The following is a 15352-nucleotide window of genomic DNA, read 5'->3' as shown; positions in this document are numbered from 1 at the left end:
TAATAATACTAATAAGACCATGAATCTGAATCTGTGACTATCGTACTATCCTAACCAGCCATGGGAGCCTGGGACCTGATTCCACACTTAATTAACTTAAATGCCACTTCATTTAACATGATTGTAAGAGGCACCAACACAGTGGTGCCAACAACTGTGCTATGTACGCCCCTGCACCTATCACCTGACAGGCTCACTGTCAGGTGATAGGTGCAGATACCAGGACAATCACATTTCAGCCACTAAACAAAAGGCTCCCCTAATAAAACCTGTGGCAGCTTAAGTGTTGTGACGCATTTCTAACTGGAAACTGAAGGTTTGGTCCCCACTCCCACACCAAAGTCCTAAAAGAAAAGCAGCACAACTCCTGTGTGCTGTGTTGTTAAATCACTGATTTTATGAATGGTCTTTGGTGTGAGGGTGAGTGTTTAGAAACTTCAGCAACATTTAGACTATCTGTTATTCTAATAATAATAATAATGATAATCAAAAAGACCTCTTGTTGTGTACGTGGTAAATGACGAGCATCCCTAGTTTTTAATTGTATATACAGTACAATTGTACATGGCATGATTTTTGTCTCATGACAAAAGTAATAATAGCTTTCATTCATGTGGTAGAAAATGGATGGATGGTGTATTTTTATTCTCCTTCATGAATAATTCTGCTTTTCTGTCATTAGTGAACCTCTGCTTCTTACTTCATTCTAGACATTTGAGGACTTTAAGAATGACAAGCAGGCCCTTGAGTACCAGCAGAGGATTGTGGACATCTTACTTCAGGTAAAATCACAGACATACAGAGAGGTTAGATCTGTTGCTTCACTCTCTGTGTTGTATATTCATCTATATTCACAACTGGTATTAATATTATTAAGTTTCACAAATGTCCTCGTCCAGTCATGCAGTGAGACAGCAGCTTGTGTCATCCTGTAGTGACCTCTGTTTATTTGACCTCCCGGTTACCTAGGTGATGGTAGACAACCCAGATTTTACTCCCTCCCAGGTGGGCGGGCTCTTTACCTTTTTGGCTCGACAACTGGCCAAGCCGGACAACACACTTTTTGTCAACAGGAAGCTCTTTGATCAGGTAAACGTCTTCAACATCATTTCAATGACAGCTTGCTGTTGGTGCAGGCATGTTATATGATCATTACAAACTTACAGATAAGGTTTTCCATAGATTCCAGAGCTCTATTTATATTAATGAAGAATCTTATTTTTTTTTACCTTTTTTTTTAACATGCATATTTTAACTTCTCTTTAAATATCTATCCTATCTGGAATGCAAAAATAAATCATCTCTTGCTAAAATATAAGAGCACATTTGTAGCATTCGTGTTTCCTCTCTGTCTCAGTCATTATCTCAGCATCACTGATTAGAACAAGCTGCTTGTCTCCTCCAGGTTCTGGAGTTCCTCTGTTGCCCTGACGACGACTCCCGGCACACAGAGAGGCAGCAGGTTGTTAAACTGTACATTCACTGGATTGGGACACTTTTGGACCCTACTGTATGTTCACATGTGAATGTAAATGTGTGTGTATGCAGGTGCTGCTGGAGCTGCTGCATGTTGGTGGCGTGGTCCAGTTTAATGAAGAAAGGCTATTGGCCTTGGCGGAGAAGGCCAAGTTGTGAGTAGATCATCAAAATGCTTTTACACTGAAGGGCTATGCTGTCCACATGATAGAGTTTTAAGTTCCTGCCTTGTTTGGTAAGTTTGTATCATGTGGGTAAACATTGAAGTCACAAATGAATGTAGGCAGCTGTGGATCAGAGGGAAAAGGCAGAATAACAGCAAGATAAAGCCGCAGACATAATCTTTAAATATTGTTGACACTGCTGAATCTAAGCTATATCAAGAAAAAGTGACGATTCATTGTCACTTTTTCCAAGTCTCAAAAAGGTCGGGGTTCTTTCTCGTGTTGTGCAAAAAGTACAAAGGGACAAATCTCACACATTGTTTTTAATTAAAAGCAAATATTCACAAAATGATTGTGCTGACAAAATAAAATATGTAAACAATGTCAATATGGGTCAAAGGTCACCAATGCTTTACCTTTCTCACTCACTCAGAGACCTTAATTAACGTCAATTCACCTGTCCTCCTCATTCACCTGTCCTCCTCATTCACCATCCAGCCAGTTTAGAAAGTGAACATGTCCCTCACTCAGCAATCTGAGATAAAATAATCCTTTAATATTCCCACACTGGGGACATTTACAGTGTCACAGCAATGAAGACAAGAAAGGTATAGATAATAAATAATAAACATGCATTTTCACATCCATGATTGGACAATATAGAAAGACTATTAAGATGATAAAAACAGAATAGAGTATACAGTATATACAGTAAATAAATCTTTTTTAGTATTGTTGTTGTGGTGACATTTGCGTGCTAAACACAGAGTTAACACATTTAATGCCACAACTGAGCAGACGAGGATGAAGGAGCACACATCGCGAGTAAAGCCAGTAATTACTGAGAAATCAACATGGGGTGATCGAGGTTGTACTGCTTTAACCGAGGAAGGTCATTTATATTGCACTCTGTGCTTCTCCTGCTGCAGCTACCAGATCTGTGAGTTTCTGTATGAGAAGAGACATCTCTATGACAGGATCATTGACTGCTACCTGAGAGACTCGCTCAGAAAGGTAACGCTTTTATAAAACCCACATTTACTGGCTCCAACTGTACTGCACTTGTACATGTGATGGTTGGTGTGAATGTATTCAAATGATGCATTGGGTTTGGTGGTGGGTTAGGGTGAGATCTTCAGCTATATCCACAATCTGCTGTCCATGCCCGGCTACAGTCCTGAGGAGAAACAAGCAGTCAAGGACAAAGCTCTGCAGCACATTCAGGTCAGTAAATACACCAACCACTCATCCAGTCTTCAGCCACTCCTGAGGGAATGTTCAAATTCCAGACTGGATGAGAAATGTAGTCAACAAGTGCAAGAAAGCAGATACTACTAAATATAGGAGGGTATATGATCAACTCATATGTACTTAACATACTGCTTGAACACTTCTTTAACCTTGAAACTGGCAAACTTGACCCCATTGGATTGTGGGGGTTTGTCAGACTCGGTCAGGCTTCAGTCCGAGGGCTTGAGATTGATGTTTGGGGCATTTCCAGGTTCTCTTTAAGCACATTCTCCACAATGGCTGCCACCCCAACAAGAAGTTATTATCCAACCCTTCTACGATATTGTGAATGCTTAAGTTTATCGATTATTTTCCCTCATCGATTAATCGAGTAATTGTTTGGTTCATAAAATGTCAGACAACGTTAAAAAACATCGATCAGTGTTTGTCAAACTTCTCGAATGCCTTGTTTTGTCCACAAACTAAAATCATTCACTTTTAATGAAGAAATGAAGAAAATATTCACATCTAAGAAGCTGAAACAATAAGAAATCTTGTTTTAATCTTCAATTCTAAGCTTCAAACCGATTACTCAATTATCAAAATAGTTGGCGATTCCTTTAGTAATCGATTAATAATCAATTAATCTTCAGTTATTGCATCTCCCCTCTTGGTCCATTAATCAGTAGCTCCTCTGTTGCCTCTCTGAAGTCTCTCCTCCATTTCATAGACCTGGTTTTAAGCCTCGTCCAACCTGTTGTTAGTTTTGTTTATGACGTCCTTCATTTCCTCGGAGAACATCAGCGTTTTCATAGCAAAAATCTCAGTTCCTGGAGAATAGACTGTTAGTTGGCTGCAGTCATCTTCTTTGTCTCCCTTGTGGAATAATATCACGTAGCAGTTATTAAAGTGAATTCACCCGTTTTCTGAGACGCGGCTCAGCGAGCGCTAAAACTAAATGTTGAAATATCGTATCAGCAGCTTAAAATAATCCTATTTTGAGGAAAATGATCGTAAGCATTCTGATGTAGCTCAGGACCATCTGCTTCAATAACACGTTATCATATTGTAGCCAAATATAAAACTGGGATATTGTTCCCCTTTGTTTCTTTAAATGTGTATTTTTGTGTGATTTCTGACGTTTGTCTATGATTTGTTTAGTTACACGTCTTTTCACGCACAACAAATCCTCACATTCGTGCTTTTTGGTCACATGTTAAGTCAACAAACTCATTCATGAGCCTTTTAAAGGATGCCATGTTACAGATGAAGGAGGACACTCTTTGGTCTATATGTGAATTTGTTTTGTATTCCAACATATGCTCACAGGAGCTGGTGACCCTTGACCCCGCCAAATCAGCTGACATAGTGTTGTTTCACCTCACGGGGGAGGTGCAGCAGATCATCTCTCAGCTACAGGTAAGTTTATGATCAAATAGAAAGATCTTTATTTTATGTGCATGTACCTGCAACTATATCTATCAACACATCAAGTTTCATTTTAGCATAATGTTCCAGTTACATTAAGTCATAATTTCACAGTTGTGAGGAGAAAGATTATCATTAAAACTCAATTTTACAATTGAAAATGCGCACACAGCACTCTCTTACTGGTGTCTGTATGGATATATCGTTATGTTACCTACCTTTTTAGTATGGCGTTTAATCACACTTTTCTTTATTAATAACACTATTTCTTTATTTATCTTTATTTAAACAGTTTTGTTTATTAAAATTAAACATTTTCATTTTTTTCTTTTTTATATTAAATGTGTCCTTATGTTTGTGTTTGAATCCTTTACCTTTGTTGTACATTTTTATTTCCATAAAGCACATAATGACGTCTGTGTATGACGTGTAGGGGTTGTGGCGTCATGTGTATGTATCAGATGCATCCGATTGGCTTGCTGGTTAGTGAACCTAGCTGTGAGGCTCACAATAAACACAGAACAATAATAATAATAATAATAATAACCTGACATGACAACACAGCCACCCATGGAGGTTTTATTGGCTCTTTGCACAGCAGCCATTTTGTCATGTTATAGCAGGACAAGCAGGTACAGGGTGTCCATGAAGTCTCTTTACAATTTTAAACATGTATTACAAAGGCAGTCGATAAGATGCAAAGGGCAATAAAGTAATGTCTCATTTCTCTCTCTCTCTCTCTGTCACTCCTGTAGGATGATGAGCTCATTTTCAGATTCCTCAGCTGCCTCTTGGAGCCCAGGTACAGTGTGTGTTCATGTGTTTTAATGCTGAGGACGCAGTGGAGATCATGAGCGGCATCACAGAACGTCACATACAGGCGACGCTAGCTCAGTGCTAGAGGGCGAGACACTTGCTGGCAGCGTGGGAGTGGCTATGAAAGATGAGTGATAGAAAATGTGCTATATGTAAGTGTGAGTGAACGGGTGAAGCAGTGTACAGCAGCGTTGAGTGCTCATCAAGACTAGAAAAGCGATATATATATATTTGATATATATATCAAAACCATTACTGTATATTTTCAGATTAGAGCAGCCACACTGTTTTAGCTATAGCTCAATTCTACTCTTGCAGTGAGACATGGATCGTTCTCAGCAAAATAGAGAATAAATTATCTTTGACTACGGGTCAAGCACTGTTGCCTCACAACAAGAAGGTCACCAGTTAGAAACCAGTCAGCATGTTCTTCCCGTCTGTGTACGTTTCCTCCCACAGTCCAAATTGACTGTAGTTATGAAAGTTAGAGTTGTTCAAAACATGTGTGTTTGACTGGTGACCTGTCCAGGATGGACTACACCTCTGACCCTATGTCAGCCCCTCTGCGACACTCATGGTGTGGACAAAACATGAATGAGTCATCTTTGACTACAGTTTCCATTTCCATTCTCTTGAATGTGTAACTTTTCAGTTTCCTCAATCCATTTAATTGATCGTAGACATATTTAAAAGCATATTCATGATGGTCATTTAAATGTAAAACAGCAGTGGACACAACAGAGGTGTGTGACAAATAGTAACACCACTGATGTGACACGACTCGTTTTCTTTACATTTCCATCCTTTGTGTGTGATCTGTCCCTCAGGGAGGGTCATCATTCACAGACCGCCCTGCCTCGGGAACGGGACCTCCATGAGCTCCAGCTGGACCTACTTTGCCGCTTCGCACCCGAGCAACTCCTGAGCTTCCTCCAGACCTCGCAGCACTACAGACTGGAGGAGGCTGTACAAGTATTGTCTGCTACTCTTTCTTTCAAATATCTCTATGAGCAAGAGCACAGAGTTGGAGTATGTGACAACAGACTACAAACAATGCCAGCAAACATTCCAGACGAAAAAAGAAATAAAAATACAACAGAGCTGCAGTAGAAACATGAGTACACATGAGTACACATCAATCATTCACTTATACAAACATACAGTAGAATTCTGCCAACAAACTGTTCCTAAATGTTACACACTGGTCCTTTCAAGTCCAATCAGACGCATTTTGACTTCAATTTGTCCATTTTATCACTGATTGCAGTGTTCGGATTCAATTCAATTCATCTTCTGTATTTGTATCGTGCAAAATCACAACATACATTATCTCAAGGCACTTTACCCCTTTATGTGTCCAAGACAAACCAGACTCCACAACCAGTACCCCTGTCCACACGGACTAAGAAATGGGTTTTAATTTGGGTGATACTGAGTTCTGATTATCCAGTAGAGTGTGTGATGCACAAATATCATTTGAATAACCATTCATTTGAGTTGGTTATATGATTTGAGTAGGTTATATAGGATGATGAAAGAGAAATGACCCATTCTCCAATAATTATGGTCACTACCCAATGTGGCTTTTGTGACTGATTCTGGAAACACATTCCACATCTGTATGTGTTCACACCTGAACTGAACAGCCTATTGAATATTTATTAATGTGCATTATCCCTGTTTACTAAACCAACAACAGGCTCTAACAGATGAATAATAATGTATCTTTCTTTGCGTCTGCCTGTCTGTCTGTAGATAACACAGAAACACCACCACAACGAGGCCACAGCTTATCTGCTGGAGAAGAAGGGAGATGTTCATGGAGCCTTCACTGTCTTGTTAGAGGTACAGAAACTACACACACACAATCAGGGACTAATCATCCATGCCATTATTGAAGGAACTATAGTATGGTTGTTCCAAAGTTATATAATCCATAGTCATGATAATGATACTTATCTATCTGACCCTTATGTTGGGTTTAAGGATTAAGGATTTTGTTTCTTGTCATTATTGTTGTTGTTTCTTGCTTTCATTATCCTGGACTGATGAAAGTACTTAGTGAACTCTGATTTTTAAAAGGTGCTAAATATAAAGTTATTATTGTTGTTATAATATCATGTTCACCTAATCATTCATTCCAATGATGTCACATCTGTTCACTTTATTAACACTAACAATGGAGTCCAAATTTGATTCATTTTCAGGGCCAGTAACTCAAACTGTCCCTACATAGATATATGTACAGATAGATGTATAGATGTACAGATAGATGTATAGATGTACAGATAGATGTATAGATGTACAGATAGATGTATAGATAGATGTATAGATAGATGTACAGATAGATGTATAGATAGATGTAATAGATGTACAGATAGATGTACAGATAGATGTACAGATAGATGTACAGATAGATGTATAGATAGATGTATAGATAGATGTACAGATAGATGTACAGATAGATGTATAGATAGATGTAGGTAGATGTACAGATAGATGTATAGATAGATGTATAGATAGATGTACAGATAGATGTACAGATAGGTGATAGGTATAGATAGATGTACAGATAGATGTACAGAGATAGATAGACAGATAGGTGTATAGATAGATGTACAGATAGATTTAAAGATAGGTGTATAGATAGATGTACAGATAGGTGTATAGATGTACAGATAGATGTATAGATAGATGTATAGATAGATGTACAGATAGATGTACAGATAGGTGTACAGATAGATGTATAGATAGATGTACAGATAGGTGTATAGATAGATGTACAGATAGATGTATAGATAGGTGTATAGATAGATGTATAGATAGATGTACAGATACCTGTACAGATAGGTGTACAGATAGATGTATAGATAGATGTACAGATAGATAGATAGGTGTATAGATAGATGTACAGATAGATGTATAGATAGATGTAGATAGATGTACAGATAGATAGAGATAGATAGGTGTATAGATAGATGTACAGATAGATGTACAGATAGATGTATAGATAGATGTACAGATAGATGTACAGATAGATGTATAGATAGATGTACAGATAGGTGTATAGATACAGTAGATGTACAGATAGATGTATAGATAGGTGTATAGATAGATGTATAGATAGATGTACAGATACATGTACAGATAGATGTACAGATAGATGTACAGATAGGTGTATAGATAGATGTATAGATAGATGTACAGATAGATGTATAGATAGATGTACAGATAGATGTACAGATAGGTGTACAGATAGATGTATAGATAGATGTACAGATAGATGTATAGATAGGTGTATAGATAGATGTATAGATAGATGTACAGATAGATGTACAGATAGATGTATAGATAGATGTACAGATAGATAGGTGTATAGATAGATGTACAGATAGATGTACAGATAGATGTACAGATAGGTGTATAGATAGATGTACAGATAGATGTACAGATAGGTGTATAGATAGATGTACAGATAGATGTATAGATGTATAGAGACAGATAGATGTATAGATAGATGTACAGATAGTATAGATAGATTATATATAGATGATACAGATAGATAGGATATGTATAGATAGATGTACAGATACAGATAGATGTACAGATAGATGTACAGATAGATGTATAGATAGATGTACAGATAGATGTATAGATAGATGTATAGATAGATGTACAGATAGATGTACAGATAGATGTATAGATAGATGTATAGATAGATGTATAGATAGGTGTACAGATAGATGTACAGATAGATGTACATATCAGATAGATGTTAATTGCTTTCTTTGATGTGGCTGTTGTTGCTTTTCCTGCAGACGCTGAAGGACAGACTGTGTTTCCTCACTGCAGAGCAGGACACTAGTGGAGGAGGAGGAGGAGGAGGAGACAGGTGGCAGGATGATGGTGGCGATTCCACACTGACCAGAGTAAAGGAGTCACTGAATGACATCATCTCCCTGTGTCAGCGAAGCTCACACAGCTTATATGAGCAACAACGAGAGGTAGTGTCTGCCGTTCATCTTCATGTCTTTCTATGGATTTGGGTCTGAACCATTTTTGTTGTTTGAAGACTTTTTGAGACTTTTAAAGCACCATGGAGAATCTACCCACTCACACATCACTTCTTTATTTGCTAGAGAAGCACCAATAGCACTTTGTTTCTGACTGAGTAAAAGTGCCACTGCTTTAATTTGAGTACTTATTACTTAATAATACCTTTACAGCAACTTGACTTGTGTTGAAGAGGAGCAGAGCACAGGGTGCAGTTAGACTGCTTATATTGAAGTATTTCCAAACTGCTGACCTTGCGACACATCTGCTTATTGCCACTGACACTTACTCAAGTGTAGTTTTAAGTATATAAATACAAATAAACAAGGGCAGCATCGGACCAGGATCAACGCGTCTGTGTGAACTACAGGAAAGAGCTGAGCTGCTCATCTGTTCCACGCTCTTTGTTTTTGTGCCTCAGGTTCTGTGGTTCCCTCTTCTGGAGGCCATGATGGATTCTCAGAAACAAATAAAAGGCTCTAATGCCAAACAAACCTCTGAAGGTAACACACACACTAATACACTAAAATAAAAAATAATTGCTGAATGTACATATAAATGTATATTGTATTCTATTTGGTACCATTTCTTGGATTTGTGTGTCATTTATTCAATTACCATCTCTCTAAGTTGGTTTAATTACATTTCCTCTGCCCCCTAGTGGCCTGGAATTAACATGGATGTTTCAGTGTGCTCACATTTAATTCTTTCTTTCTTCTGTAAAAAGTGACAGAGCATCTTTGTTGTTGTTTATACACTGATGTGGATATAAATAGGAATGATGCTGCTGTTGTTTTTGTCACAGTGCTGAAGGAGCTGACCATGAAGGTTCTCAACTGTATGAGCAGCTTCATTCCTCTGCCTGCCATCATCCAACGAATACTACAGGTCTGCACGTCTGCTTGTATTGTTACTTCTCCATATGTGTATATGTCATAGGCTGTGAGGACATTTTAAAGTGCCTTTTCAGGGTTAAGACATGCTTTTAGATTTGGGTTAGATAAATAGGTTTATGTTAGGCATGCAGTTAATGGTAAAGGTTAGGGTAAGGGTTGGGTGCAGTGGTTCCCAAAGCTTGGGTCTGGACCCAGAGATGGGTCACTGCAGATTTTGTTTGGGTCCCCCAAAATGTTTCTATTCTTTTTATAACATTTTTTAATATAACATGCATAAAATGAAGTTATTTGTTTAGCAATTGTTCACCAATTTAAAATGATTTTAGGTGTAAATAAGTCTTGATTTTAGGGCTAGAATCAGGTTTAGGTTAAGGTTAGGGCAGGGGTCAAGGCAATATACATTGTCTATGAGTGTCCTCTCGTCTTTGTGTCCGTCAGGACCCAGTTTATGGGAAAGGAAAACTGGCAGAGATCCAAGGCCTTATTCTGGGAATGCTGGACACTTTCAACTATGAACAGGTAAATTACAGTGTGTGTGTGTGTGTGTGTGTGCGGTTGTATCTGACGATGGTGGTGAAGACAAATTTTCGCTCAAGTGTATTTTTAGGGTTAAGATATAATTAGTAATCTCATATCATCATCATCACACTTCATAGTCTTATTACAGGGTTAAGACAAGTTCATGTTCTACATCAGTGTTTTACAAACTAACTATACAATGACCCACTTTTTAAAGATGGCAAACTATCCGCAACCAAATTACAATATAAATCCTGACAAGAGCAATTCAGCGACTTATTCACATTTTAGATGACCTGGTCCAACATCAGATATGTCAGACACGGAACGTCACTCACTTATGTGGCATGATAATGTCGTTCATAACTCTGCCTTTTCTGTTTTAGACTTTACTTGAAACAACCACCAGTCTGTTGAACCATGACCTCCACTGGTCCCTTGCTCACCTTCGCGCCGCTGTCACGAGGGGACTCCACCCTCGCCAGGATCACTGTAACATCTGCCTGCAGCAGTACAAGAGGAGGCAGGACTCAGCTGAAGAGATCATCGTGTTCAGGTAACACACACACACACACACACATGCTGGTTTTGCATCCTTTGTGAGGACACACATAGACATAATGCTTTCCCGAGACCCTTAACCATCACAACTAAATGCCTAAACCTGATTCTAACCCTAAAAACAGGTCCTAATCCTCAAAAAGCTTATTTAAGACACATGCACACACACACGCATGCACACACACCTTCTCATTTAATGTTTTTTCTTTATTTTCATGTCTGTTTACGTTGCAGATTCTCACTGAAGCCATCAAAACTATAAATGAACACATGTGGAATTATGTATTAAACATACAAGTGTGAGATAACGCCAAACATGTTTCATATTTTAGATTCTTCCCTTTGTTTTGTTGACAGCTCTACAAACACTCGGCCTTCTCTCATTGAGCTTCATGATGTAATCGCCTGACATGGTTTTCACTCATTAGTACAATGTCTTGCTGTCAGTTGTGTTGTGCAGAAGTCACAACACAACACAACACAGATGACAGCTCCGTTTGACAACTGTTAGAATTCATATTATGGCAAGAACCAATCAGCTAAGTTATAGACGAACCACAGTTCATCATTACTTTGACTAATGAACTTCAGTCAGTCCGGAAATAAACTTTGAATGTTTCCCCAAGTGCAGTCGCAAAAAACCATCAAGCGCTATGATGAAACTGGCTCACATGAGAAGTTCATCCCAGTCACAGATTAGAGCCCAGATGAATGCCACACACACACACACACACAAACACAATCAGATAAAACACAAGAATGGACATTAGACATAGACATAGTGTCTTTGAGGAGGAGGTGTGATGGTGTTGAAGGCAGACTCAACCAGCATGGCTACCACAGCATCCTGCAGCATCATCATTTATTAACAGGACAATGAGCCCAAACACACCTGCAGGCTGTGTGAGAGTGATGGAGATGATCTGGCCTCCACAGTCACCTGAACTCCTTCAGGACTGTTGGAAAACCATTTCAGTGACGACCTCATGAAGCTCATCGAGAGATGCCAAGAGTGTGAAGAGCAGTAATCAAAGCGAAGGGTGAAGAATGTCAAATATGGAACATGTTTTGAGTTAATTCACACTTTTTTCTTTACTACATAATTCCACATGTGTTCATTCATAGTTGTGATGCCTTCAGTGAGAAACTACAAAAAAAAACCATTAAATGAAAAGGTGTGTCCAAACTGTTGACTGGTAGTGTCGATCACACCCAGAGACAAACAACCAGTCACTCCTACCTTCTATTTAGAGAGACCAACTTCTAATGAAATGAAAGTGCATTGTCTCTCTCCTTTGAGAAGCACAAATGTCTCATGAGTCCAGAGAAACGATCGTTGTGCAGCTTTATATCCACATATATCTAGTATATCAGGATATCAGCTAAAAAATATGGCTCTATTTTTATAATATATAATATTAAATAACATTAAAGACTGACCAAGGGTTATGAATCGCCTCACAGTTGCTGATGAGTCTAAGCGGTGGTCTAACCGCATTTACAAATGCATATTGTGTGTGTGTGTTGTCAGCTGTGGTCACCTGTACCACGTTCAGTGCCTGCAGCAGAAGGACTGTGGGAGGAGCCTGTCCTCACATCAGCAGCAGCAGCAGCAGCAGCAGCAGCAGCAGCGATGGAGCTGCTACAAGTGTTCGTCCAGCCACGGAGGAAAAGCAGTGTCCTCCACTGAAACTAAGAGAGGACGCAGCACTTCTCTGGCACAGGTGTGTGCGTGTGCGTGTGTGTGCGTGTGCGTGCGTGCGTGCGCGTGCGTGCGTGCGTGCGGCAGAACCTAATTTCTGAGGAACAGGTTAAATTAAGGGCCAACAGTTGAATTCTGGTTAAGGTAAGTTAGGGATTAATAAATAAATGGAAGTCAATGTGAGTCAGTTGGGACTCAAACCATAATCACTTAATCCCTAAACCTGACAACAGGTTTTGGTCTCCATGACGTATTTTCTTTTTCATGTTGCTCTCCATCAAACATGTTTTATGGACGGCGTTTTCCAAATACATCATTCTGCAGAAACTGAGTGACCACTTTAGAAATCAGCGCTCTGACCTGACGCTGTCCTTCTGTCCTTCTGTCCTCCTGTCCACTTGTCTTCTTGTCTGTGTGTTACAGAATCGTGTTACATCCATGCATCATGATGCAGGAGCAGAGGCTCACAGGAAGAAGGTAAACATTGATCTCATCTAATCTCCCAGATTATGCTGAAATATGTTTTAAGCTTTCTTTTTACTTAAAAAAACAACTCATTTGTGGAAATATTTATTGGTGACTAATTATAAAGAGCTTAAATTATCCTTAATTATTTGTTTCCAAAACTGTCTCACAAAAACAAATGTTTCCACCTACAGTAACTTCTCAAATGATGGTTTTGGTAGAAATCTATTTTATTGCCCAATGATATTTATTTATTATATTTATTGTTTTTTTCCATATTTACTATAGTGATGTCATTCACAATGTCTGACAAGCAACAGATTACAGTCTGAGACCAGGGGCCTGTTGCACTGAAGTAGGATTAAGATATCTAGGATATGTAAGAAAGTGGGTCTTAACCTATGCTACTAAGTTCATCCTGGCTTAGTCTGTTGCACGTGTAACTAACCTGGTAAGACCGAAGTAGACCATGAGGTCCATCACAGGAGTCAACAGCTTATAGTCAGAATACCATGTAACAAAACAGAGGTATCATTAAAACAAAACTGTAAATAAGAGAAAAGCTCATTTTAAAACTAATTTATAGCTAATTTATAGTTTTGTCTTACCACTGCTCCACTGACGGGAGCTCAGTGCTAGAGCAAGTCATCTCTGAACCTGACTGAGTAAAATAAGAGTGCTATGTGCATATGAACCATGTTACAGTGTACAATCATTTATGTTACGACACATGAATTTGAAGTGATGCTGTTAAGGTTTAGGCTCACTGACCCCCAGGTCATTGGAGTTTGACACCCATGCTCTGTTTAGACATAATCATGTAATTCTGTATCAGGTATAATCACATTGCCTAAGAAGGTGAGAATGCAGTTTGGTTTTGTGAGAATGTTTTTTGGTTGTGTTGTAGACAGATTTCATTTTTATACTTTGTATTTCTTGTGCTGCAGTTTTTTGTTGAAGCATCACTGGACCCTCAGCAGGAACAGTCCTGGGATCAGCTGCGCTGTTTATACCGAGGACCATCCAGGGTACGAACACTGTCGGTCTCATTATAGCACAGACCTCTACCAAGGCTGAAACACAAGGCAAAACCTGTGTTTTTACATGTTGATCCAGTCTGGATCTGTATAGAACTTATAGAAAGCTTTTACCAACAGAATAGCATTAGTACATGTACATTACATGTTACATTACATGTCATTTAACAGACGCTTTTATCCAAAGCGACTTACACTTAAGTGCAAACATGTACAAAGGCCTCTGCAGTTTCAAACTGGACCTTTAAATTTAAAACCAACTATGATTGTTTCCTTTTTGGTTCTTTTTATTGATTTATTTGACTATTTAAAAATGTTTGTCCTATCCACCTTTTTCTTGTAAATTATTTCTAAAAACCTACTGGAGACATTTAGAGAATTTCCCCATCAAATTCATGCAACAGTGCTGAATAAAGTTTGTATCATGAAAACAGAAATAAGTTGATTTAACACTTTCTTTTCTCTGCAGTTGTCCATCCTTTCAGAACTCTCCCACTGCCATAGCAATGAGAGGGCGGGGCTTCTGATTGCCGCCCGACCAGGATCAGAGAGTTTGCAGCTGAAGCTCTCTCCTCCTCCTCTGCTGGAGGAGTAGCAACAAGCAGCTTTTTCTACCTTTGTCCATCTCACTGGATATCTTCTCATTTCACTGTGGATTGTCACTGTCTTCTTCTTGTGATACATTTGATTGAGATTGTGTAACAAGTGTACATATATGTACACCTATATGTATGTATATAAATACATATATGTATGTTTATATATATATATATACATATATAAACATATATGTATATATATGTATATGTGTAAGCAAGGATTCAAATGAATGGACATTTAACTGAGAGCATCATTTCACAAAGAGGGACTCTGATGTTGTTCTTGTTTGCAGTATTCACTGAACCACTGGCACAAATGATCAGACAGAGTAACAACTTAAAAACAAGCCTCTGTCGGTGGAAACACAGACAGACAGACAGACACGCAGAGCCACTAAAAACAAAG

The 15352-nt window shown here is 38.7% G+C and overlaps 1 protein-coding gene across 2 annotated transcripts in view; it reads left to right on the top strand.

Annotated features, from left to right (window-relative positions):
* The window catches only part of vps8 (VPS8 subunit of CORVET complex), a 40508-nt gene extending 25404 nt beyond the window's left edge, over positions 1–15104 (top strand). For both annotated transcript variants that reach the window (XM_044045964.1, XM_044045963.1), the window contains 19 exons: positions 711–782; positions 970–1089; positions 1406–1462; positions 1549–1631; positions 2570–2654; positions 2766–2864; positions 4200–4289; positions 5054–5100; positions 5942–6086; positions 6870–6959; positions 8933–9118; positions 9589–9670; positions 9973–10055; positions 10502–10582; positions 10969–11138; positions 12675–12867; positions 13269–13322; positions 14258–14338; positions 14817–15104. In XM_044045964.1, the coding sequence (XP_043901899.1) occupies positions 711–782; positions 970–1089; positions 1406–1462; positions 1549–1631; positions 2570–2654; positions 2766–2864; positions 4200–4289; positions 5054–5100; positions 5942–6086; positions 6870–6959; positions 8933–9118; positions 9589–9670; positions 9973–10055; positions 10502–10582; positions 10969–11138; positions 12675–12867; positions 13269–13322; positions 14258–14338; positions 14817–14942 (1944 nt within the window). In that variant the 3' untranslated portion in view covers positions 14943–15104. The remainder of the gene's footprint in view (positions 1–710; positions 783–969; positions 1090–1405; positions 1463–1548; positions 1632–2569; positions 2655–2765; positions 2865–4199; positions 4290–5053; positions 5101–5941; positions 6087–6869; positions 6960–8932; positions 9119–9588; positions 9671–9972; positions 10056–10501; positions 10583–10968; positions 11139–12674; positions 12868–13268; positions 13323–14257; positions 14339–14816) is intronic.
* The last annotated feature ends 248 nt before the right edge of the window (positions 15105–15352 follow it).

The sequence above is a fragment of the Solea senegalensis genome, linkage group LG15, assembly GCF_019176455.1.
Source record: "Solea senegalensis isolate Sse05_10M linkage group LG15, IFAPA_SoseM_1, whole genome shotgun sequence".
NCBI lineage: Eukaryota > Metazoa > Chordata > Actinopteri > Pleuronectiformes > Soleidae > Solea > Solea senegalensis.
This window is presented reverse-complemented; position numbering and strand designations above follow the sequence as displayed.